Source organism: Cetorhinus maximus, chromosome 2 (genome assembly GCF_964194155.1).
Source record: "Cetorhinus maximus chromosome 2, sCetMax3.hap1.1, whole genome shotgun sequence".
In the NCBI taxonomy this organism is placed as follows: Eukaryota; Metazoa; Chordata; class Chondrichthyes; order Lamniformes; family Cetorhinidae; genus Cetorhinus; species Cetorhinus maximus.
The window spans coordinates 119,915,532-119,942,624 of record NC_135880.1 but is presented as its reverse complement, the minus strand read 5'-3'; the positions used below and the strand labels follow the sequence as shown (position 1 = coordinate 119,942,624).

The 27,093-nt window shown below is 43.5% G+C and overlaps 1 protein-coding gene across 1 annotated transcript in view; it reads left to right on the top strand.

Moving 5' to 3' along the window:
- slc27a6 (solute carrier family 27 member 6) overlaps positions 1-25,066 on the top strand; it is a 79,390-nt gene extending 54,324 nt beyond the window's left edge. Inside the window, exons 7-10 of the mRNA XM_078568978.1 lie at positions 12,664-12,862; positions 13,494-13,591; positions 21,476-21,606; positions 24,560-25,066. Of these exons, the coding sequence (XP_078425104.1) occupies positions 12,664-12,862; positions 13,494-13,591; positions 21,476-21,606; positions 24,560-24,736 (605 nt within the window). The 3' untranslated portion in view covers positions 24,737-25,066. The remainder of the gene's footprint in view (positions 1-12,663; positions 12,863-13,493; positions 13,592-21,475; positions 21,607-24,559) is intronic.
- Positions 25,067-27,093: the final 2,027 nt, after the last annotated feature.

Below are 27,093 nucleotides of genomic sequence, written 5' to 3'. Positions count from 1 at the left end.
TTTGGCCAGATGAGCAGCTAGCTCTGCAGCACAAGCCTTCAGCACTGTAGCCATTGTTGTCATAGCCCATAGCTTTTTGCTGTATCCAGTGCACTCAGTAATATCAGGTGGAGTTAAACGAATTGCTGAAGACATGATGGAGGCATCACGAGGAGGCTGAGTGATCATCTACCTGGAATTTCGACTGAAGATAGTTGCAAATGCTTCAGTCTTCTCTTTTATACTTTTTGAGGTCTGCAGTCATTGTGAATAGGGACGTTCATGCAGCCTCCTCCTCTTGTTAATTGTTTAATTGTCTACGACTATTGGGCATGGACTGCTTCAGTATCTGAGAAGTTGCGAATAGTGCTGAACACTGTGCAATCATCAGCAAACGTTCCCACTTCTGACCTTATGATGGAGGGGAGGTCATTGAGGAAGGAGCTGAAGTTGATTGTGCCTAGGACACTACCCTGAGGAACTCCTGCAGCGGTGTCATGGGACTGAGATGATTGACCTCCAACAATCACAACCATCTTCTTTTGGACTAGGTATGATTCCAACCAGTGGAGAGTTTCCCCCCTGATTCCTATTGACTACAGTTTTGCTAGGGCTCCTAGATGACACACTCAGTCAAATGCTGCCTTGATGTCAAGAGCAGTCACTTTCACTTCCCCTGTTGAGTTCAGGGATCATCCACTCGCTGGCTGAAGATTGTAGCAAATGCTTCAGCCTTATCGTTTGCACTGATGTGCTGGGTCACCCCTCATGGAGGATGGGGATATTTGTGGAGCCTCCTCCGCCAGTGAGTTGTTTCATTCTCCACCACCATTCACAACTGGATGTGGCAGGACTGCAAAGCTTAGATGATCCATTGGTTGTGGGATCAGTTAGCTCTGTCTATTGAATGCTGCTTCCGCTGTTTGGTGTGCAAGTAGTCCTGTGTTGTAGCTGCACCAGGTTGACACCTCATTTTTAGGTATGTCTGGTGCTGCTCCTGGCATGCCCTCCTGCACTCTTCATCGAACCAGGGCTGGTCCCCTGGCTTGATGGTAATGGTAGAGTGAGGATATACTGGGCCATGAGGTTACAGATTGTGTTTGTGCACAATTCTGCTGCTACTGATGGCCCACAGTGCCTCATGGATGCCCAGTTTTCAGTTGTTAGATTTGTTCGACGTATATCCCACTTAACACGATGGTGGTAGTGCCATGTAACACGATGGAAGACAGGACTTTGGCCGGGATTTTCCGCACCTAGTTGTGACGGGCGTGTTCGGTGGCAAGATCGGAGAATCTCACGAGAAGGACCTAGGCACGTTTCCTGGCAACGTGAATCCAAGAAGCAATTGTCCGCTCCCCTCACCAGTGGTGGGTCGTGTTTCCTGCCCTCAAACGTTGGGAATTTAACTTGAACCCATTTGCATCTCATTATTGTGGTCACACACCGTAATAAACCCCCACCCACGTCAAATTTAAAGCCGACATCAGAGTGATTTTATAACGGCGTGATTTACAGCTGCCTTTAAAGGCATGCACCTGGCGACCTGAACCTCGAGGAACTTGGAGGTGAATGCACACAAATTTGCATAGCGATCGCAATGATCCCAATGCCAGGAAGCAGCTCTGCGAATTTTGAAGAGGTCAAGGGGTTCACAGGCAAGTCTCCACAGCAGCTTCTTCGTGGCTGGCTTGTGGTGACAGGGCAAAGGCAAAAGTACCAGCGGGGAGGAAATCTCAGAGCAAGGGCTAGACTGCAAGTGGAGAAGGGAACCTCAAGGTAGGGGCTACAGTACGGGAGCGAGGGTGGTCATGGCAGTGCAGACTGAAGTTTGAACACAAACACATGCCAGTGGTGGTGGGGGGGTGGGTAGAAAATGGCCCATCAAATGCCAGCAAACATGAGCACTCTTGCGCAGCTGGGAATGTTTAGCTTGAGCTCAATTAACATGCTTACAGTCAGCTAGCCAAGCAATTGCACCCGCGCAAGCAGCACTAATTCCTGACAGTGCCAATGATTACTCCTCTACTATTAACCCCTCGTACACACACTTCAAACTCGAATGAGTGCTCTGGTGCTGCAGAACCATTGCGCGACTGGTCAGGCTTGAGGATCCCCTTGGGAAAGGCGGCCATCGAACACTGACAGAGGGGTGTGCTCCTAGTTCCTTGCATTATGTTTAGGTTGACATTGAAGAGTCACTGTCATGGTCCAAGCAAACTGCAAGGCCTTGGAGTGCAAGTTAGGACAATGCCTGCAACTGAGGTGAGAATGCAGGGTGCAGTCGAGTGGCCAAAACGGTCATCACTCGGGCATGTGGTGTGGGGCGGTGTTGGGTGGGAGCATCATGCATACTAAACACTGGGCATCCATGTGGTCGCCTGGACTCTCCAGAATACGTTCAGGGGTCTTGAGAGGCAGCCGCAGACAATGATTTGACCAAGAGTGGCCCTTAGAAGATAATTGTGGACCCTTGCATCTTTCTCTTTGATACTGCAGTGAGGAGGCCATCAGGAACATGGAGGCTGGTGATCTCGTCATCTGTCTGATTGCTTATAGGCAGGAGAGAAGAAGGAGAAGAATGTGATGGAGGCCTCTGGCTCGTCAAAGATTGGAGCAGAACCCTGAAGACCAAGGGACCTCCTCTGCACATAGAGGATAAACCCCACAGAGCCATCATTCATAGGCACGCCACTTGACCCAGGGCCTATAGACAGCATATGTGCTACCTGCAGATGTGTGAAAACCAGTATCATGGATTCCTGTTCTGTGGTGTCCTCGGGGCTGGAGTTGAGGACCTGGCTCGTGGACCCCTTGGCTGCTTCCGAGTTGTGTCTGGGAAAGCAAGGAGAGATAATTAGTGTATGGCATGGGACTCCAGAACAGGGGAACTGACTCACAGCATGGTTGTCTGATGGATGTTGGACCGCTGGATCCTCACTTGGTTGAGCACTGCTGAACTCACCATCAGCACAGGAAAGGTCCAGATCATCCCTGGCCAACTGGATGGCTCTATTTTCGAAGTCTGTGAGGACTTTGATATCAGTCATTCCTCCACCAGACTGCGACCACTCCATTTAGTTGTGTGCTAGCTTGTTCCTGCATGAATACAGATGGAGAGAGTGTAAGCAGGACACCTGCCAGGCCAGGTGAAAAGGATGCCTGACATGTATGGGTGCGGTGATGAAAGATGTATATTTTTATATCATGTGATTATATTTTCTGTGTAGAAAGCTGTGGGGGTGTATGTGTCCAGGGTTAATTAAACAGGGGGAAGGTTACTAGAGACAGATTGCCTATGTGGTCTAAGAGATAAAAGGTTAAAGGTGTTAGGTTTGCGCATTTGTAATGAGAGGTTATGGTGGGTTTGAGTTACAAGTAAATAGGTTGGATCTGAAACTTGCATTTTGAGATAAGTTGGGAAATTGATTTTTCTTTAGCTGTTGAATTTCAAAAGGGAGTTCAAAAGGGTGATGAGGAACATTTGCATCTTACAGGTGTTCCATGAGTAAATAGGGGAAGGTATATTAAATTTTATTGACTTGAAAGTAGAGGCAAAATAGAAAACATGAAAGATTTTTATATTTGGAGAAGTTAAATTTCAAAGACTGTGTTTGAGGACAATGGAACCTGAGACAAAAAGGGGAAAAGATATTTAAGAAAAGGGATGTTTAACTATTGAGAGTTGCTGTGGGGGAACCCACTGAAGGCCAGCTTCCTTGTGTGCGAGCTGCTGAGAAGCTGTGAAAGTTTTGAATTGTAAGCAGCCACTCAGTGTTAAGCCAGTTGAATCTTTGTTTTAGGAAACAGTTTGTTTCTGAACTTCCTTTTGGAATTCCACATCAGAGTAGAAGTGTCTGAGAAGTCATGAGGTGTATCTTTATTAAAGTGACAACAATTCCTTGGCCTAGATAATATTTACTGGATTTTTATGGTTAAAAATCTGTAAGGGCTTTTTACCAGAAAGATAGTTTAATTGTGTGCTTTTGACCAAGTGTGTTTTTTTTTTGGGTCACTCTGTAAGAATGTTTTAACTGTGTAACTTTTATCTTGTGTGCTTAAGTATTTTTTTCTTTTTAATAAATCTTTTAATTTTTAAAATTCTAAAGGTGTCACTGGAGTTCTATGCTTTTGAGGTCAGTAGCTCTTCCTCCTTGTTTTCATGATAAAAAAGGTTTATGGTCAGCAAGGCAGACTTCACTCTGGGATCTGGCTTGCTCAGCAATAACATCAGCTGTGGTCGTAACAAATTTGGGGGCTCTTGAGTGATCAGAATTCCTTGATTGGATTGGGATTTGTCAGTCTAAAGTATGTTTTAGTCCAAATCATCAAGTATGAGGAGGATACTGAACTCAGGAGTTTTGTGTTGAAAGATATTAATATATTTGTACTGCAAAATGGCTTGAGCAGTTGCTAAGGCTTTTCTAGGAGTGGTGGATGCAACTGTGGGTTATTTGAAATCTCTGACTGAAACTCAGTTAAAAGAGTTAGCAGATAAAGTAAAGGTTGAAATAAAAGCAGAATTTCGTAAGGCTGATATGATTAAAGTACTTATCCAGCACTTAAAGTTAGAGGAGGAGACACCTGAAACTAGTGTGTCACCGCTAGAGGTGATAAGACTTCAGCTGCAGATGAAGCAGCTTGATATAGAAAAAGAAGTGGAACTGAAAAGACTTGAATTGGAAGGAAGAAAAAAAAAAGAAAAATGAGAAAACAAGGAAAATAAAGGGACAGATTGAAAGAAATAGCAATAAAAAAGCTTGCATGGGAAAAAGAGCAGCAAGAAAAGGAAAAAAATTGCAAGAAAGAGAATTGTGTAAGCTTGAACTTGAAGTTCAGAGAGAGAAGTTAGCAAGTGAGGAAAGGGATAAGGAAAGAGATAGAGAGCTCCAGAGAGAGAAGAAAGCCAGACAGTATGAACTATCCAAAGCGAAGCTTAGAATAAAGGAGGAAAGGAGAGATAGTGGTTCGGAGAATGATTTTGATTCCTTTGAGGAATTTCATTTAACTAGAAATCTTAGTTTAGTGCCTAAATTTAAAGGATGGAGTTGAAAGCTATTTCACCTCATTTGAAAAGATAACTGTGGAATTGAATTGGCCAAAATATACTTGGGCCATAATGTTACAGAGTGTTCTGTCAGGTACAGCCATGAATGCATATGCTAGCTAATCAGAAGAACAATCTGCAGACTACAAAGTGGTTAAAAGGCAATATTAAATATTTATGAGCTTGTCCCTGAAGCTTGTCAATTAAAATTTAGGATCATAAGAAAGAGATCTCATCAGACATTGGCAGTATTTGCAAGAGAGAAAGAAACTCCATGGTAGCAGTGTTTTCGATCACTGAAGTTAGAGAAGAGTTTTGAAAATGTAAGGGAAATTATAATTATGGAAGAATTTAAAAATAGTATTCCAGTAACCATCAAAACTTATTTAGACAAAAAAAAAATCAGAGAATCTGCTGTCTTAGCTGATACTTATGATATTTAACACAGTTGAATGCAGGAAAAGGATCATGTGGGAGCCAGCAAGGAAATTGGAGATATAGAAAACCTAGTGATTGGAAAAGTGCTAGTAATAAGGAGCAAAGTTAAGGGTGCCAGTCTACTAAAGATGAAAAGTTAGAAAGCAAAGGTGATGGGAAAAAGGTAATATATTGTAATTGCAATAATGCTGGACATATGAGGTCAAATTGCTAGAAGTTAAATGGGAGGTTGATTACAGCGATAAGAACTCAGAAGAGTTCTGTAAATAAGAGTGCTTTGGACTCTGAATCCCAAGTGAAAGATAAATCAGTAGCATTCGTACAGGTGAGAAAGGAAGAGTCAGAATTAGCCAGAGAGGTGGGAGTGTGTTCTGAACCTACCCAAGTGATAATGAAGGTCAGGTTACAGAGATGTTCAAAGATTTTATATGTGAGGGGGAAGTATATCCTTGTTTTTCAGGAAAAGAAGGAAAATTGTCAAAGTTTTGAGGGATATAGGTGCCAGTCAATCACTAATGTTATGGGGTCGTGCCATCTGCTGTCCAGAAGGGCTACTGCAGGAGAAATTGTTAGTTAATGGAATACACAGGGAATTTAAACCTAGTTCACTATACAGAATAAGTTTTAAAAATGATTTGAAAACAGGAGAAGTAATTGTTGGAATGGTAGAGAAATTGCAAAGTGCAGGGATTCAATTCATTTTAAAAAATGATATAGCTAATTCTCAAATATGGACTACCCCTAAAGTGATAGAAAAACCTATTGAAATACAATCAATGGAGGTTTTATGAAAAGATCATCCTGGATTGTTTCCAGGCTGTGTGGTGACAAGGTCACAGGCACAAAAATTTAGACAGGAAGAGGAAGAATCTAAAAGACGGGGAGGATGCCAAACCTCGGTTGGCTGGGTCTATTTTTGAAAATGTTGCGCAGGAGAAGAAGATTGGAGAGAAAGAGGCTGAGATGTTTAACCTATTGAATTTAGTAGAGTTACGGCAAAAAGATCCAGAATTTTAAAAGCGATATCAGACGGCTTATTCTGAGACTGAGGCAGAACACATGCCAGACAATGTGCTATTGAGGAATTGGGGAACCGCCTCATGTCCCTGCAGATGAGAAGTTGGCCATAGTTCACCAGGTAGTAATTCCATCTGGATATCGGAATGAACTTTTAAGAGTGGCTCATGAAATCCCAATGGCTTGACATTGGGAATTGGGAAAACTCAAACTAGGATACAAAAACATTTCTACTGGCCTGGACTACATAAAGATGTAGTTAAATTTTGTCAGACATGGCACACATGTCAAGTGGTAGGAAAACCTCAAGCAGTGATTAAACCTGCGCCTTTAATTCCAATTCCAGCATTTGTGGAACCTTTTAAAAGGGTCCTGTTTGATTGTGTAGGACCCCTCCCTAGGACTAAAAGTGGGAATCAGTATTTACTGGCAATCATGGATATGTCCATGAGATTTCCAGAAGCAATACCTTTCAGGAAAATCACAGCAAAGTTGATTGTAGAAGAGTTAACCAAATTCTTTACAAGTTGTGGATTGCCAAAAGAAATACAATCTGATCAGGGTTCAAATTTCATGTCACAGCTGTTTAAAGAAATGATGAGCAGCCTGGGAATGAAGCAATTCAAGTCATCAGCTTATCACCCCAAATCACAAGGTGCTTTGGAAAGGTGGCATGAAACTTTTAAAACCATGATTACAGCGTATAGTCAAGACTACCCTCATGATTGGGATTGGAGATTACATTCTTGTTGTTTGCTATTAGGCACAACCCTAATGAGTCAACAGGGTTCAGTCCTTTTGAATTGATTTATGGTCACGAAGTAAGGGAACCACTCAAATTGATGCAGGAGAAATTAGTGAATCGGAGTTCTGAAACTACTCTCCTGGACTATGTAATAAAATTCAGAGAAAGATTAAGTAGGGCATGTGAGTTAGATAGGGAACATTTAAATGTGTCTCAACAAGTAATGAAGGCAAATGCAGATAAAAGGGCAAAGGCTCGTTATTTTGTAGCTGGGGGAAAAAGTGCTGGTACTGTTGCCGGTTTCAGGCAAGCCATTAAAGGCAAAGTTTAGTGGATCTTAACAGATTGAAAAGAAACTGAATGAGGTAAACTATGTAGTGAATACTTCAGATAGGAGAAAGAGTCAGCGAGTGTGCCATGTAAACATACTCATACTTTGACAGGGAGGATAAACAGAAGGAGGTGTTAGTCACTGTAGGTAAAGAGGAGGAAACAGAAATTAAAGAGTCTGAAATTGTCCTTCCTCTGATTAAATTGTAAAATGAGCAAGTACTTAAGAATTTAAATGTAATATTATGCTACCTTCCAGAGAACAATCGAAGTGACTTACAAAAGCTGTTGCAGTCACAGAAAGCAATTTGTGGGAATAGGCCAGGAAAGACAAGTTTGGCTATGCATGATGTTGATGTGGGGGATTCAGTTTCAATAAGGCAACACGCATATAGATTAAATCCAGTAAAATTGGTTCAATTGTGGAGAGAAATTGAATTTATGCTTCAAAATGACATAATAGAACCCAGTCGCAGTAATTGGAGTTCACCCATCGTAATGGTGTCAAAACTGGATGGATCAGAAAGATTGATTATTGCGGTATTCATTACCGCAAAGTAAATACAGTAACAAAGGAGGATTTGTATCTTATTCCATGGTTAGAAGATTGTATTGCAAGAGTTGAATAGTCAGTATTTATTACAAAAAATTGACTTACTTTGGGTATATTGGCAAGTACCATTATCAGAAAGGGCAAAAGAGATATCAGCTTTTGTGACTCCGGATGGCCTGTATGAATGTAAGGTAATGCCATTTGGTATGAAAAATGCGCCAGCAACATTTCAAAGACTAACAAACAAAGTGATTGAAGGACTGAGCAATTGTGTAGTCTTTATTGATGACTTAGTGATATTCAGTCAGCAGTCAGACGTGGGAAGAACACCTACAACATTTGAAGGAACTATTTGACCGACTACAAGAAGCCAATTGGTTATAAATTTGGCTAAAAGTGACTTTGTGAAGGCAAAAGTCACATATTCAGGTCACACAATTGGACATGGTCAAGTGGCCCCATAGGATGCAAATGTAAGAGCTACTGTGGAGTTCCCAGTGCTACAACAAATTGGGAAGTTCTGCGATTTATTGACATGAGTGGGTCTTATTGAAAATTTATGCCAGGTTTCAGCAGTGTAGTTGCTCCACTCACTGGATTATTAAAGAAGAACAGAAAATTTGCATGGACGCAGGAATGTCAGAGTGCATTTGACAGCTTAAAAGCTGCACTGATTACTACATCTGTTCTAGCAGCACATGATTATATAAAAAAGTTTAAAATGGCTGTTGACGCCAATGATGTAGGTGTTGGTGCTGTTTTGCTGCAGGGAGATGAAATGGGAATTGAGAAACCAGTAGGATATTTTTCACAGAAGTTGAATGTGCATCAGAAGAAATATTCAACTGTGGAAAAAGAGACTTTAAGTTTGGTTCTGACTTTGCAGCATTTTGAAGTGCATGTTGCAAGAAACTCTTCAGAGATGATTGCATTTGAAGTTTCTGGAGAAAATCTGGGATAAAAATGGCAGACTGTGCCAGTGAAGTTTATTATTATAAGCATTCAATTTGAAAATTATACATGTGGCTGGACAGGAGAATATCATTGCGGATGTGTTGTCAAGAGCTTCCATTCAAATGGACTTGGATGTCAGAAATTGAAAAATGGCCTGGAATGAACTTTATTCTTGCCAAAGGCTTTTGTATATTTTCATGGTTTATGCATGTACACTATGTTGTGATAGTATTTTGCATAGATAGGTATAGTAAATAACAAGAAGTAGGTTAAGAAAATGAAAATGTCTTTAGAAATATGATGTTTCATATTTTGCTTTGTGTGATGAGAGATGTATTTTTATTTTTTGTGATTATGTTTTCTGTGTAGAAAGCTGTGGGTGTGTGTGTCCAGGGTTAATTAAACAGGGGGAAGCTTACCAGAGACAGGTTGCCTTTGAGGTCTAAGAGATAAAAGGTTAAAGGTGTTAGGTTTGCGCATTTGTAATAAGAGATTATGGTGGGTTTGAGTTACAAGAAAATAGGTTGGATCTGAAATCTGCGTTTTGAGATAAGTTGAGAAATTGATTTTTCAGCTGTTGAATTTCAGAAGGGAGTTCAGAAGTGATGAGGAGCATTTGCATCTTACAGGGGATCCATGAGTAAATAGGGGAAGGTATATTAAATTTTATTGACTCAAAAGTAGAGATTTTTATATTTGGAGAAGTTGAGTTTCAAAGACTGTGTTTGAGGACAATGGAACGTGAGATGAAAGGGGGAAAAGATATTTAAGGAAAGGGATGTTTATCTGTTGAGAGTTGCTGCATGGGAACCCACTGAAGGCCAGCTTCCTTGTGTGCGAGCTGCTGAGAAGCTGTGGAAGTTTTGAATTGTAAGCAGCCACTCAGTGTTAAGCCAGTTGAATCTTTGTTTTAGGAAATAGTTTGTTTCTGAACCTCCTTTTGGAATTCCACATCAGAGTGGAAGTGTCTGAGAAGTTGTGAGGTATACCTTTAGTAAAGTGACAACAATTCCTTGACTTGGGTAATATTTACTGGAATTTTATGGTTACAAATCTATAAGGGGTTTTTGCCAAAAAGATAGTTTAATTGCGTGCTTTTGACCAAGCATGTATGTTTTTTTAGGTCACTCTGTAAGACTGTTTTAACTGTGTAACTTATATCTTGTGTGCTTAAGATTTTTTTCTTTTTAATTTTTAAAATTCTAAAGGTGTTATTGGAGTTCTGTGCTTTTGAGGGAAGGCGATGGCATAGTGGTATTGTCACTGGACTAGTATTCCAGAGACCCAGGGTAATGCTCTGCGGACCTGGGTTTGAATCCCACCATGGCAGATGGTGAAATTTGAATTCAATAAAAATCTGGAATTAAAAGTCTGATGATGACCATGAAACCATTGCCGATTGTTGTAAAAACCCATCTGGTTCACCAATGTCCTTTAGAGAACAAAATCTGGCATCCTTACCTGGTCTGGCCTACATGTGACTCCAGACCCGTGGCAATGTGGTTGGCTCTTAAAAATGCCCTCTGAATGAGGGCAATTAGGGGTGGGCAATAAATGCTGGCCTTGCCAGCGATGCCCATATCCCATGAACAAATGAAAAAAGGTCAGTAGCTCTTCCTCCTTGTTTTCACAATAAAAATCTTGTGGGGTCTGGCTTGCTCAACAGTAACATCAGCTATGGTTGTAACAGTGCCGTTTGCTGCCATGGACGACGGGATGAGGACATGATCCAAGGGTAGATGAAGATGTGTGTGAGAGAGTGAATGGTGATGTCCCTTGAGCTGGCAGTGACTGAGATCCCTGTGGGTGTATGATGGGTTTGTGAGTGTCAGTATTGAGGATGATGAGAAGAGTGACTTATCCTGGTGGAACGGAGGAGATCATTTATCCCCGTTTGGCACTAGGTGGCTGCCCTCTTTTGGAGGTGTTGGCACTGACTGCTGCTGCCACCACTTCCCATGCTGGATTTGTCACTTTGGATGAGGTTCTTCGCCCAGCGTGGGGACAGAGGACACGCAGTGGACCTCTACTGCATTCAGTAGGCACTCAAGTGAGGTGTTGCTAAATCTGGGGGCAGCATGTTTCCCCACTTTGGCAGCCATCAGTTCCCAGCAGCTTCCTATCCCTTGAGTGCTGGCTCTGTGCAGGGATGACCTTTAAATATGCCGCCCTGTTTACTGAAGGCCCGAGGTCAAGGCAGGGTGGGGGAATCAGAGGCCACCCGCTAGTGATCCAGTGGAAAACCCATGCCTCTCAATTTTTTAAACAAAGTGCAGCACGATATGGCCGAAAAAGCCGCCATTGCCGTCAGTGATTTCCCTGCCTGATATCAGACTTTGCCGATTTCTGGAACGATTCAGAGCGGGCGAGGGGGTGCAGCAACTGGTAATCAGAAGGATGTTTCTTGCCCATGTTTCACCTGATACCATGAGACTTCATAAGGTCAATGTTGAGGACTCCCAGGGCTGTTCCCTCCCAACTGTATACCACTGTCATCACCTGTAGGTGGGTCTGTCCTGCCAGTGGGGCAGGTTATGACCCAGGGATGGTGATGGTGGAATCTGGGACATTGTAAGGTATCATTCCATGAGTATGACTGTGTCAGGCTGTTGCTTGACTAGCCAGTGGGATAGCTCTTACAATTTTGGCACAGGAGGATTTGCAGGGTCGACAAGGCTGGGATTGCCATTATCATTTATGGTTGCCTAGATTGATGCCGGGTGGTCCATCCAATTTCATTCCTTTTAGACTTTGTAGCGGTTTGATACAACTGAGTGGCTTGCTAGGCCATGTCAGAGGGCATTTAAGAGTCAACCACATTGCTGTGGATCTGAAGTCATATGTAGTCCAGGCCAGGTAAGGATGGCAGATTTCCTACCTTAAAGGGCATTAGTGAACCAGGTGGGTTTATACGACAACCTACAATGGGCACCATTAGATTATTTTATAATTCCAGATTTACTAATTGAATTTAAATTCCACCAGCGACCATGGTAGGATTTGAATCACTGTCCCCAGAGCATTAGCCTGAGGCCCTGGATTACTAGTCCAGTGACATTACCACCAAGCCACAGCCACACTCTGTTTCTATACCATGCTAATCCCCTAAGAATGTTTGTTCATGAGAATTATTTATTCTTACCTGTCATTTTATCAAATAAAAAATCATCAGTATTATTACAAGATCTCATTGATCCTAAAAGTAGAATTTTAAGTAATCCTTGGTGTTTGTCATTTCAGCTTATTGTCATGTTTTGTGACGTAGAAGAGGCCTGTGAGTCAGTATTTTGTAAATGTGCTATTATTAATGGGCAGTCTTTTCTTTTTCCATTTGTGGGACTTTGCTACATTACAACAGCAACTACACTGAAAAAGTACTTCTTGGATGTGAAGCACTTAAGAGCATCCTGAGGTTGTGAAAGTCTCTATATAAATGCAAGTTCTTTCTTTCTTATTTAGCATGTGACAACCAAACACAGTGGGGTTTGGATTGTACACAGTGCAGGCACAACATTGTCCATTATAGTCCAAATTTTGGCCACATTGTTATTGTGTCCTTTTTGCAAATGCTATTATCAATCTATTCTCTTCCTATGGCAGGTGAGACTGGACTCCTCATATCTCCAGTGACTAAATGGAATCCATTCAGTGGTTATGCTGGAAGCAAGAAGTTTTCACAGCAGAAGTTACTGGAAGATGTTTTTAAAAAAGGGGACCTGTATTTCAACACTGGAGACCTGATGTCTGAGAGCCAGGATGGCTATATTTACTTCCGTGATCGGATTGGGGACACCTTTAGGTAAACAATATTAAATGTGAAATCCCTCAATCCTTTATTGCATTGAAGATGAAAAATGTGGTTCATTTGACGTTGCAGTTAGAAGCCAATGCGGTGAATGTTTCTGATTTTCTGTTGAAATCTTCAAAATCAAGTTATTGATTTCAGATGAATTCGAGATTTTACTTTAGTTTAGCTGTTATCACGTCTTGGCAGTATCAATTCTGACTTATACAGGCTTGTTAACTTCACTGCAAATAGAATTGATATTTGATGCTTTGTGAACAACAAAGTACCCATGCAGGAACTTCTAATGGTCAGCAGCATGTTTACCGAGTGCTGCATGTCAGACCTAAAGGTCACGTCGGGAGTCACCTATCCACAGATTAGGAGATGGGTTCTAACCACTTTCATTATACAAGGGAAAAACAAGCTTAAAGGCTTCCTTCAGAAAGCATCTTATTTCTACAGGCTCTAATGTCTTTAAAGAATTATAAATATTCACCATTCGGAGAATTATGATTACATTAAGTGCATGCTCAGTGCTTCAACCAGAAAACAAATATCAGCCATGAAGCTGTTCCCTTTAAAAGTACATAAACCTTTCCATTGTTAGTGTTATAACCATTGGTCTGAATGTCTTTGTTTTTAGATGGAAAGGGGAAAATGTTGCAACCACAGAGGTGGCTGAAATTATCGGAATGATGGACTTTGTAGAAGAAGCCAATGTATATGGAGTAGCTATCAAAGGTGAAAAATGGCTGCGTAATAACAGTCTTTAATTAATTTTAGACTTTAAAAAATGAGTTAGTCTTACACTAACTATGGCATTTGGATCCTTTTCATACATCATCTAATTGTGCTGCATTTCTCAAGTATACACTGGGTGAAAGAAAGATGAGCACCAGTAAAGAGCAAAAGGAAAACAGAAATTGAAAGGTGGGAGCCCATTGCCCAGTTGAAGAGAATTTTTGATGGGTTATGAAAGCACAGAATGAGTAGAACTCAAGAAGGGTTTCGAGAACACGTAGGAGAACATAGGGTTGAATTTCATTGGGTGTTCTTTGAGTTCCACCTTAAATTTGACATTAGATCCACAGAAGCCCTGGGAAAATAGCAAATGGAATTAGGAGGTTGATGAGAGGTGATTTGCAGTAACCTGGCCTGGAGCCTCATACTACTTTTCTGATTTTTCTCTCATTATTCTCACTATTGTATTGCTCAACATTTCCCCTCTGTCATTACTTTTTTCCTTTATTTTTAATGTTTGACTTTGTTCTCTGAATTCAATCTTTCTTAATTCTGGTAGATAGAATTGCATCAACATTTACAACATGGAAACTGCACTTTTGGTCCAGTCATGTTAATTGTTTTCACGTTCTTTCTTCTCTTCCTCTTTTATTTTGTCCATTTTTTTCTCTGTTCTTTGATCTAATTATGGCTATTATCCTGAAATCAGCTCATCTTCACCTTCAAGTGTTTGTTCAAAGCGTCATTGAGATCACTGAGAGACAAAAGCAATCTTAATAATCTTGGGAAATTCTTCATGCACAAAGGGCAAAAATTACACGTTCTTTTGAAAACAGGGTTGAAGCTTTTAAGGGAAGCTCCTAATTCAGTAGGAGAACCAGTAGAGGCTTCTGAAAATGAATGGGTAGGAGGTGATAGGGCAGGTCAGGAAATCAATACTTTAGGCAAGTACATAAGAAATAGGAACAGGAGGAGGCCATTTGGCCCCTTGAGTCTGCTCCGTCATTCAGTAAGATCATGGCTGGTCTGATTCTGGCTTTAACTCTACTTTTCTACCTGCACCTAATAGCCTTTGACTCCCTTGCAAATCAAAAATCTGCCTAACTCAAACCTGGAATATATTCAATGACTCAGCCTCCACTGCTGCCTGAGGTAGTGAATACCAAAGATTAACAATCCTCTGAGAAAGAAATTCCTCCGCATCCACATTGTAAATGGGAGACCCCTTATTTTTAAAGTATGTCCCCTAGTTCTAGATTTCCCCCATAAGGGGAAACATCCTTTCAGTATCTAGCCTGTCAAGTCCCCTCAGAATCTTGGATGTTTCAATAAGGTCTCTTCTCATTCTTCTAAAATCCAAGTATAGGTCCAACCTGTTCAACATTTCCAATTAAGATAAACCTTTCATCCCAGGATAATGCAAAGGCTATGGGCCCTGACAACATTCCAGTAGACTTCCGGTGCTCCAGGCCAGCGTGCCTCTAACTGAGCTGTTACAGTACAGCTACAACAGTGGCATCTACATGACAATGTGGAAGATTGCCCAGGTATGGCCTGTCCACATAAAGCAGGACTGGTCCAGTCTGGTCAATTAGTGCCTCATAAGTCTACACTCAATCATCAGCAAAGTGATGGAACATGTCATCGACAGTGCTATTAAATTGCACTTAGCAATTACCCACTGACTGACACTGACATGGACATCGAGGCAGCATTTGACCAAGTGTAGGATCAAGGAGCCCTAGCAAAATTGTAGTCAGTGAGAATTGGGGAAAGCTCTCTGTTTGGAGTTATACATAGCACTAAGGAAGATGGCTGTGGTCGTTGGATCCCGTCATCTCAGTCCCAGCACATCATGGCAAGGGTTCCTCAGAGTAGGGTCCGAGGCCCAACCATCTTTAGCTGCGTCATCCATGACCTTCCCTCCATGGGGGATGTTCACTGATGATTGATTGCACAATGTTCAGTACCATTCGTAACTTCTCAGATACTGAAGCAGTCCTTAACTATATGTAGAAAGAGCTGGACAACATTCTAGCTAGGGCTGAGGGTGGCATGAATGTTACTTGCCACTTAAGTGCCAGGCAATGACCATCTCCAACAAGAGAAAATCTAACCATTCACCCTTGATATTCAATGACTACCATCACTAAATCCACCATTAGCAACATCCTTGGGGTTACCATTGTCCAGAACCTGAACTGGACCAGCCATATAAATACTGTAGTTACAAGAGCAGGTCAGAGGCTGGGAAATCTGTGTTGAGTAACTCACCTCCTGTCTCCCCAAATTCTCTCCTCCATCTACAAGTCAGGAGTGTGATGGAAAACTCTCCACTTGCCTGGATGAGAGCAGCTCCAACAAAACTCAAGAAGCTCGACACCATCAGGACAAAGTAGCCTTGCTTGATTGACATCCATCCACACCTTAAATATTCACTCTCCCCACCATCGACGCACAGTGGCAGCAGTGTGCACTGTATATAAGATGCACTGCAGGAACTCCTTCAACAATACCTTCCAAACCTGCAACCTCTACCACCTAGAAGGTCAAGGGCAGCAGATGCATGGGAACACCACCACCTGAAAGTTCCCATCCAAGCTATCCTGACTTGCAACTATATCACCGTTCCTTTACTGACAATTTGATCAAAATCCTGGAACTCCCTTCCTATCAGCACTGTGGGTGTATTTGCACCAGATGGATTGCAGTGGTTCAGGAATGGGGCTCACCACTTACTTTTCAAGGGCAATTAGGTGTGGGCAGTAAATGCTGGCCTTGCCCATATTCCATGAAAGAATAAAAGCAAAGGAATCAACCTAGTGAACCTTTTCTGAACTGCCTCCCATGCAAGTATATCTTTCCTTTGGTAAGGAGACTAAAACCATATGCAGTACTCAACAATAACCTATACAATTGTAACAAGGGGCAGAAGTTTTAGCTCGGGGGGTGGGTGCGCGCCCTACCCATCTGAGTGTTAAATAAAGTGCATTGATGTCGGCTGAGCGTGCCGTCATCAACGTGCACTCTCGCGATATTGCGCTAGGCAGGCGCATGATGGAGACAGAGGCGTGTCCACCATTAATTAAGTGGCTAGTTACGGCCCTTGAGACACCAATTGTCTCTGAATTTATGTAGCCTGTGCGATTTTGAAGCCGCCGCACGGGCAAAACAGGAAGGCGGGCAGGCCACAATTTACAAAGCCTCATCCACGGGTGGGATAAGAGGGGTCAGAGGCCTTGTCAATGCAATTAATGAGGAGTTTAGGATATCACTTGCTACTGGTTGCTTCTATGAACAGGGCGGCTTCATCTCGTTTCAGAGCTGCATTCAAAACATTTAGAGGCTTCAGTTCAGGACTCAGTGTTGCTTTCCAGGTCCCCGGAGGATTCACACCATGTGGGGCCTTCCAGGTATGTAGACAGCCTTCCCTTATCCTGGTAATGGGGATTGTGGTCTCCGCTGGAGGCACCTCCTCTGAGGAGCAAGAGAGGGCCAGAAGGGAGAGGAGGCCAGGTGTCCCTATTCAGCTTCCAGGGGAGCGACCTGTGGGAGGAGGCACAGGCACAAGGGGTACTGGGACAACAGGAAGTCCAAGGCGGAAGGGGCCGCATAAGATGCCGCTATCCTGCTGCCAGGGTTTACAGGCGGCGCTGCAGCTATCTCAATATGTCTGAGGTGCAATGCTGAAGGAGAGTCCGTTTGTCAAGGGAGACAGTGATCTCCATTTGTCAGAGGATCGGCCCTGAGATCAGCTCCGACTGTGTTGGTGGACACCCCATGCCAGTGGCTCTAAAGGTCACGGTGGCCCTCAACTTCAATGCCTCCGGCTCTTTCCAGGGCTCAGTGGGGGATCTTTGTAGAGTCTCCCAATCAGCTGTCCACAGTTGCATCAAACTGGTGACAGAAGCTCTGTTCAGGCGTGCATTTATTTTCGTTCATTACCGAATGGACAAGGCCAGCCAGGCACAGTGAGTCAGAGGCTTTGCAGCAATTGCTGGGTTCCCCTGCATCCAGAGTGCAATTGACTGCACATATGTGGCCATCAAGGCGCCAGCGGGTGAGGCAGGAGCCTTCGTCGACAGGAAGGGCTTCCAATCCATGAACGTGCAAATAGTGTGTGACCACAAGATGCAGATTCTGCAAGTCTGTGCAAGGTACCCTGGCAGCTCCCATGATGCCTACATCCTGAGGCACTCCCAGGTGCCGAGGTTCTTCAGTGCTCCAGCCTGACTGGATGGATGGCTGCTGGGTGAAAAGGTGGATCATGACGTCTCTCCGCCGAGCAGCAGTACGATAGGAGCCACGCCTCCACAAGGGCAATGGTAGAGGGAACCATAGGTCTTCTCAAGATCCACTTTTGATGCCTGCACTGTTCAGGGGGCGCACTCCAATAATCCCCCAGATCGTGCGTCACTGATAGTGGTTGCATGCTGCGCTCTCCACAATCTGGCACTGGCAAGGAGGGATGCAGTGGAAGAAGATCTTGACACAGCTGCACAGCCAACAGATGATAAGTCCAATAGTGAGTCCGAGGCCGAGCATGGTGAGGAGAACACTGAGGGCATAGACACTGACCTCACTAATCTCCAGGGGGACACCCGGGACACTTTGGTCCAACACTTCTTCTGCTAGACCACCAAATAAGAACCACCACCACACACCAGGGCTCCAGGCTCCCTACTCGATCCCTGACAGTACCAATTCTTGGTCAACAACATACACTATGTGCCTTTGCAATAAAGTTTCTGGAGACACACGTCCATCATAACATCATGGCCTACCCTGCACCTACAAAACAAATAAAGCATACAAAGGCCAATTGCACAAAATAATATCTCATTTACTTGTTATCGTGAAACATTGCAGAAATTAACTTTAACCGGTGTTTTCCATCACACCAATATAAAATGTAAAGAAAAATGGGGGAACCAAATATTACCCATGATAAGGCCGTGTTGTGCCTAAGGTGCTTTAAGTTTTCGCTCGCGGGTGCTACGTCTTGGTGCTCCCCCCTTGCTGGCACCGGCATTGGAGACAGCCAGTTCACTCTGCTGTCTTGTTGGCCTTGATGTCCTTGGCGGGCATCCACTGGCCCATGGAGCCTGTGCTGGCCCTGCCTGGGAGGGAGCGGCCAGTGCCATGGCTGGCATCTCCCCAGTCCCCGCAGCCTCATCAGATGCTACAGTCACTGGCAGAGGGGTGGAGGAGCTACTGCCATCATCCGGAACACCCTGACAAGAGCCCACAGAGACGACAGGCAGCTTGTGCGCCAACTTGAGGTTGCATTGGACCTCCCTGCTCACCATTGATGGATAGGCACCTAGCTGGGATACAGGGTGCCAATCCATTTCCCACACTGACACTGACCAGCTGAAATCATTGCCGGTGTGAGGGCTTGTAGGTCCGAGCACCTCCCCAGGAACCCCTGATTGAGTCCCTGGAGGAGCCTTTCCATGAGAATTGCCACTCGCTGGAGGAGACATTGCGCTCGGCCATGAAGGTGAACACAGTGCTTATGCTCTGCAGAGACTCCCTCCACGACGGACGCCATGGCATGCACTCCCTCATGTATCTCCGCCAGATCCTCTTGCACACTCAGCTGGACTTCCAGCATCTGCTGCCTCAGGGACGACTCCAGAAGCCCATCATCAGCCATTGGCTCAGCATCGTCCTGGTCCGCAGCAGTCCTCGGACTGCCGGCACCCTGGGCACCCTCTGCCTCCGCCTGCATCTCAAGTGAGTGTGAAGTGCCCTCACCAATGTGCATTGATAGACTACACAAAGATGTTATGCCCACCGAGGTGCTGGTATCCGCTCTGGTGCCTGCTTGACAAAGAGGCGGTGATGCAGGTGCAAGGTGAGCATGGTGGTCGTCAGGGGCCAGGGATGGGCCTTCGGGCTCCTCATGATGACCGGCTGATGGTGAGCCTAAACTGGAGAAGGACATGTCATTAGTTGAAGCCATGACACTGTCACTGTGCATGCCTGACACCCTGATGAGACAGAGATCTGCATCATGGCGCCCTTGCCTTTCGATTATCAATGGGGATTCCAGGTTTGAGGCTCAGATCAATATAGAGACTACACTGGAACGGTTCAATAACCGACATTCTCATCTCAATGCACTGCACTATTACCTTCCTCTGGCATCCCAACCTCACCAAGGCCGCTTGACTGAGGTGCATGGCACCTCTCCAGCTTCAGGGCCTCCTGCTCATATCGTGTAAGGATGAGGCGGTATGGGGGTACCCTGCCAGTCCGTAACCCCTCAACATTGTTGTGGGATGTTTTCTCCTGAAAGGGCAGAGGAGCTTTGATTAGTTCATTCTCTACCCGCAGCACCATTGCAGCCTGGCCAACCGCACCTGAGGAACACCTCGTAGGGCTCAGTCGATTCATGACCCTGGAGCCGTAAGGCACTCAATCCAAGCAGTCAGCGCTCACCCCTTTGGCCAGCTCCTGCCTCATTGACATTTGCCACTCACACTCTAACACCTCTGAGGTCTATGGGGGGATGGGCAGCTCTTAACTGTTCTGCAAAGTGACCCATGCCAACACGGTACTCACCTTTCCTGACGCAGGAGATAGTTGAAGCGCTTCTGGCACTGCACCCATGTGCACCTTACCACATCGTGGCTGCTGACCCTGGATGCCACCTCCTCCCAGACCTTCTTGTGAGGTGGAGGGGACAAGGGTTTCTATCCTCACTGCCACCTCCTCCAGGAGGGCTGCGAAGCACTCATCTGAGAAAAGTGGGGTCAACTGCTCCTCCAGCCTGCCCTCCCCCCTGCCATGTCCACCTGCAACGGTTTCTATTGACCAGACTTCAGCGTTCTTCCACGGCAGCCTTCCAGGGGCTGCCGAGGCTACTTTTGAATCAGCCACCGGGTTGCCATTGGACCCGGCGGACATAATACCTCTGCCCGCCCCTTCTATGCTCATTCCCAAGTCACGTATCACGCTGGGTGGGCCTTAATTGGCCTGCCAGCATAAAATCGTGGAGCACTGCCGATTGCGGGTGGCGGGCGGCTGCCCGACCTCCCCCACCCATCCCGTCGATCTCGCATGCCAAGGGCAAAATTCTGCCCAAGACCTCCCTACTTTTATACTCCATTTCCCTTCTTTAAAGACCAACATTCCATTTACCTTCCTAATTTCTGTACCTGCACATGAATCTTTTTGCAATTCATGTACAAGGACACCCAGATCCCTCTGTACCACAGAATTCTGCAGTCTCTCTCAATTTAAATTATATTCTACCTTTCTATTCTTCCCAACAAAGTGGACAACTTCACATTTTCCCACATTATTGTCCATCTGCCAAATTTTTGACCACTCACTTAACCTATATATACCCCTTTGCAGGCTCTTTGTGCCCTCCTCACAACTTGCTTTCCTACTTATCTTTGTATCGCCAGCAAATTTGGCTACAGTATACTTGGTCCCATCAACCAAATCATTAATATAGTTTGTAAATAAGATAATTTGAGGCCCCAACATTGATCCTTGTGGCACCCCACTAGTTACGGTTGGCCAACCTAAAAATGAACCATTTATCCCAGCTCTCTGCTTCCTGTTAGCTAGGTAATTCCTAACATCTTGATGTGATAATGGTGGATGAGAAAGAATTAAAAGAGGATGATATAAGAAACATGGCATCCAAAAATTTTGAAGAATATGATTGCTTTCCTGTTTATGAATGGGAATTGTTTGGAAGGTAATGAAATGCATTGTGTTTATGTTTATAATAAGTGTGAAATATGAGCAACCCGGCGTGCTTTGTGTCCTAAATCTATATTAAACAATGGTTAATTGTATATGTCTTTTCATTTCTAGCTTGGTTGGACAAATTTTTATTAACCATTTTTATGTACAATGCAGGGTACGAAGGCAGGATAGGAATGGCAGCTATCATCCTGAAGCCAGTTCAAGAGTTTGATGGAAAAAAATTATATGATCATGTTGTGAAATATCTGCCGAGCTATGCCTACCCACGCTTCCTAAGGATCCAGGTCAATACTTACAAATTCTTTAACCAATTTAACACATCCATGAAGTTTGAGTTCTCTTGAAATAGCTGGTTGGATTTAATAAACATGAATATGACATACTTTACCAGAGCTAAATAGCACAGGTAGACTATCATCTTCAGTTCAAAAATATGGGGCAGAATTTTACACTCGGCATGCGGGCATGCGCCCAACATGCCCAAGCGTAAAATTACGTGTGATATTTCATTCAGCGGGCACGCGCCGGAGTTGGCTGCGCACCCGCCGATAATTAAAAGGCCTATTAAGGCCATTAACTAGCTAATTAATTTCAAATTTACACTGCCCGTCCAACCTTACAGTTGGTGGGCAGGTGAAAAGGCCAAGTGGCCTTTGCATTTTTTAGGAAACCTCATCCACGAGCAGGATGAGGTTTCCTAAAGCAAATTAACATTAAATAAAAACATTATTTTGGAATTAAAAACATGTCCCATCTCATGTGACAGAGTCACATGAGGGGACATGTTTTATTAAATTTTTACTGTCTTTATTAATTTTTTTTAAAAGTGCTTCAATCTCCCTGAGGCAGCTCTGTGACTCAGGGTGTTTGAAGCACTCTTTCACGCGCATGCGCGAACTGCACGCTAGGCCTGACTCTCCCTCCTCCTCTGCCCACACAGCAGCGCTCAGCACTGCCGCTCGCGATCCACGCAGGAGGCCTGCACGCGTGAAATTGCGAAACGGAGCCGATCGTGGGTGGCGGTCGGCTGCCCGCCCGCCCCCGCCCATGATCTTCCATTAAAGACGCATAAAAAAGCCAATTAAGCCAGAAACAAAGTATTAAGCCATGTGAAGAACAGCAGCAAAAGCAAGGACCCACAAAATTAGGTTTTTAAACCAGAAAGCTTAAAGGACACTCAGAGCAGATGCAGAAAAGATATTTAGAAGCTAAGCAAGACCACCACTCATGGTGGCAATTATATATTTTTCATTATTATGCAAAGTCAATCTATTGAACTATATTAAGTATATCCGATCACAATTGATGCTCTGCTAATTCATTAGCTTTGAAGAAAAGCAGTTTAACAATTCACATCTGGGCTCACCTCACCCTGTCCGCCTTCAAACATATTGAAGAGGCATTTGTGAAAGACATGACTATCCAGGGTTCCTAATTTTACACCTCTAAATCACGCTATAATTTAGACAGATATTGCTCAGCATGTTTCTACTGCAACACTTACAGGATTCACTTACAGGAACGATTGATCTAATGGACCAGAGGAGTCTGATGACGAACCCAAATTCATTACAGACATCAACCAGTAATACGGACAAGTAGGGTGACTTGTCTTGCCAGTGTTCAGTTGGAGAAAGCTTTGGCTTTTTCATGAGTTGGTGTTGGGCTAGCAATCTAACCCCAAAATGATAATTGTGGAATCAAAGGTGATTGCAGGGACATGGAGCTGTATTTTGTCTCTCTCTCTCTGATAGCCCTTCAAAGCGAGACAACGCTTGTCACATAGCAAGAACCTCTACATGGAGTCTTTTAACATGGGGAGGCTGTTGCACTGCAGCTACCACACAGCTCTGGCTGACCAGGAGACTTTGCCATAGGCATATTGGAAGAATTTGAATGTTGATAATCAACCTGTTCGGCCACATTATGAACCATGGCCATCAAATCCCAGAGTGGGTCTCAGACAGACTACCACTGTGCCACCAGACCTCCTACTGAATGTTGTCTACATATATATGAAAGCTGATGCCATGGTTATGGACAATGGTGTGAGGAGTACGACAAACAAGGAGCAGTAAGGGCCAAAGGTGGAACCTTGAACTATTACTCCTCTCAGTAATGGCCCCTCCCATTTGAGAGGAGGAGGAGAAGCCATTGTCAGAAGTACAACGTTTTCTTAAAATTTTTGTTCTTGGGATATTGGTAATGCTGGAAAAGCCACACTTAGTGCCTATCCCTAATTGCCTTGATAATTGATTTGATTGCTAGTGCACTTCAGATGGCATTAAGAATCAACCACATAGTCTGAGACTGGACATGGGTAGGACAGAGCAGGTGGGGATAGAAGATCCCTTCCTTGAAGAACATTAATGAACCATTTGGATTTTCTCAACAAGATTTCCGGGCCAATTTGTAGTACAGGCCAACAAACTAGTAGTTTCATTTAATTCAATTTCACAATAACCATGGTACGATCTGCTGAAAACATCTAAATTGCTGATTCAACACCATAACCACAATGCTACTCCACCCAGCAAATTTGCTGGCAGGAATGGAATAAAGTTAAACCCAACTTGTAGAGGGGGAAATGGAGGAGAGATAACGAATGTGTGGACTGGTTGACCATGACCATGTTGAATGCTGCAGTGAGATTGAGGTGGCCAGAGACAGATATTGACGTGTGATATGAGGCTAGGGTTAAGGGAAAGGATGCAGAGGCTCAGGGATAGGGGAGTGGAGCAGACTAATATAGATGAGTAGGAAGTTCCGACCTTTGAGACAAATGGATCTGTAAGCTCTTTTCACTTTACTTTGGAGATAAGGATCATGAAGATGCGCTGATAGGAAATTCAAAAAGGATTTGTAAAGATTGTAACAGAAGTAATTAATGAAATGTATCAATAATGATTTACATGGTAACCTTTGTAGGTATTTGTTACTCAGTCAGGAGTGAGAAAGTTTAGATGTATTTGTTCAAGATGTTCCGTCATAAATAAGTGATGTTTGTAATTACGTTCTTAAATTGAAACTTAAAATGGACTAGTTCCTATTAATGCAGCATGCCCCAAGTACATATAAAATCACAGGTCACAACGTTGGTGGCTTTGATCAAGAAGACAGTGAGACTAACATAATACTAGTGAAAAAATATTTAATAGTGGAAGATAATTGTTGAAACTTTCTTCCAGAAATGCGACATCAGCTAAAACCAGTTGTATTTGTTTTATCACAATTTAGGAATCGATGGAAATGACTGGAACCTTCAAGAGAAAAAAAATAAATTTGGTAGAAGAAGCATTCAATCCCATGATAATAACTGAGCCATTGTATTTCCTGGATCCTTCTGTGAAATCTTACATTTTAATGACAGAACAAATCTACAACCAAATTTTGTCTCTCAAGATAAAATTATGAGCCATTGTTTGTAACTTGGGCATTTTATTGTATGTCTACGGGAATCCAACATGACCACTTTTTCAGCAAATAATTATATAGCATTAATTTTAATAGCAACTATGTTTTATTAGTACATTCTATCTGAAGGTCTATTTTTTGCAGAAAATATTTTTAACTTGCCATGTAAATAATTTTAATTTGTACCTCTGTAACAAAAAAATATATATATATTTTATATATATATATAAAACATATGTTAAAAGTAGCTCCACTTTCTAAACTATTAAAAAGCCTGTATTTGACTTTTTAATTGAACAAAGTAGCATTATAAAAATGCTCTCACTCTGATTTCTTATTTTTTTTGTATTCTGTACATTCAGTTCAAAATTGCAATGCTGCCATTTTTATCAAGCACATTTGACTTTTTAATTTCCTACAGGACCCACAATAATCTTTGTTAATTGCATAGTCATAATATTCAGTGCAGCACTTATTTCATTCCTATAACTAATCGTTTGTGTCTTGTTTACTCACCATATTGATTTTATAGAGCTCCCTAGGCTAGAACTGCTTAGTCTCTGGCAGGGGTCAATATAATTTTTTTCTCGAGGGTACTTTTTGAGAAAAAAAACTGCCTAGCTTAATTTTGTTGAGGGCTACTTTTTTGATTTTCCGGCACTCTTTTTTCGTTTTCACAGGATGCCATCCTTCCTTAGTTCCTTGGGGTTGCCCAGCAAGGCCATTTGTAGTGTCCGCACTGAAAGCCTCTCACCAGCCATGTTGCAGCCACAGCCACTGGGTATCACTATGTCAAAGCACCGGGCAAGGCAAAGCAGCAAGACAGGCAATAAGGAGATGGACCAAGGGTGAATAGTTTGGTTTTGTATACAATGTTGAAAGTGCATTGGATAAACATGTTACAGAATGGTTTTTGTTGGTGGCTTTTATTTTAGGATTTTGGGCAAGAGGATACCATTGATGGTATGTAGCAGTCAGATTGGAAGATGGAGAAATGTGGAGCAATTGGGATGAAATCTTAGGGGAACTGGAATTTTAGGGCGGGATTTTCCAGCCCCGACACCAGCAGCCATCGCCACGGGTGGGACAGGAAAATTTGGAGAGCTGTTAAAAGTCAACGGCTCTCTAAATTTTTCTCCCCCACCTGCAGTGATGCCCGCCAATGGCGGGACCGGAAAATCCCGGCCTCAGTATCTGCTCACGGACAACCTGTCCAGAGCAAAAAGGTCTTGTACGCCTTCTCTCTGCCTCCTTTTCCTCTTCCTCCTCCCTACCCTGAGAAGGCCTCTGAATGCCTGATGGAAAGGGCTGCAACCTCATGATAGCTAGGTAGTGGAGGCTGTGGCAGACCACAGTGAACTAGGACACGCACTCTGGTGAGTACTGGAGGGCTTCTCCCCATTCAGTCTAGGCAGCAAGATCATTCCATAAGCATGCCTATGATTTGCGCCTCAACATTCCTTGTTGCTGCTTGGTTCTCATTACAGGCATGTTGTCATCACGTAGTCCAGTGATGGAGTGGAGTCATTGAGAAGATGTATAGCGGGTATCCCTAGTCACCCAGAAGTCAGCCTCTGGTTCTGCATGATGATCCAGAGATGATGGATTCAGTTGACCACCTCAAAATGAAGGCATCATGGCTAGTGTCAGGATAAGAAACATTAATCAAGATGATCTTCTGGTCATGGTCGCATTCCACTAGATATTGATAAAGTAACTCTTGTGTTTACATTTGCCTTTAACACATGGGGCCAGGAGAGCCATATGTGGCAGTCGATTGCCTGCTTCACTGTTGGCACTCCTGCCAGCCTGGTTTATTCTCTTGATTTTCTCTGGTCAGAGAGCAGATTATGAAATCCATTCTGCTTCTATGCAGGATTCCTGTGACCTCCCTGATGCAGCAATGCCCCATTACTGACGCAGGTTTTCTCTGGACAGGCCAAGTAACTCCTCTGACCTTGTCAGGACCTAGCACCAGTCAAAACCCAAAAAGAAAGCAAAATCCCTCTAATAACACAGTACAGTACTTCCACTAAATTTGCACCAGCAAAAGTAAGTCAAAAGCAAGTTGGATAGCCTTGTAAATAACACTCGTGATTGTGGGGTTGGGAAGGAGTTGTTGGCAGATCCCTCATGCCACTGAATACATGCTCAGCTGGGAGTGATTAGGAGAGGGTGCTAATTGGATCTGCACCAACAGCACTTCAGCGCCCAATTTCATGACCCATGTTTCAAAATGTGAAAAAAAAGTTTAACTTCCTTCTTCACTTTTCTAGTGATATTCCACGGCTTATTTCCCCTTGTTATTAATCTTCTCACCGTTTCCAAGGCTTTAGTAATGGAATAGCACTGACAAT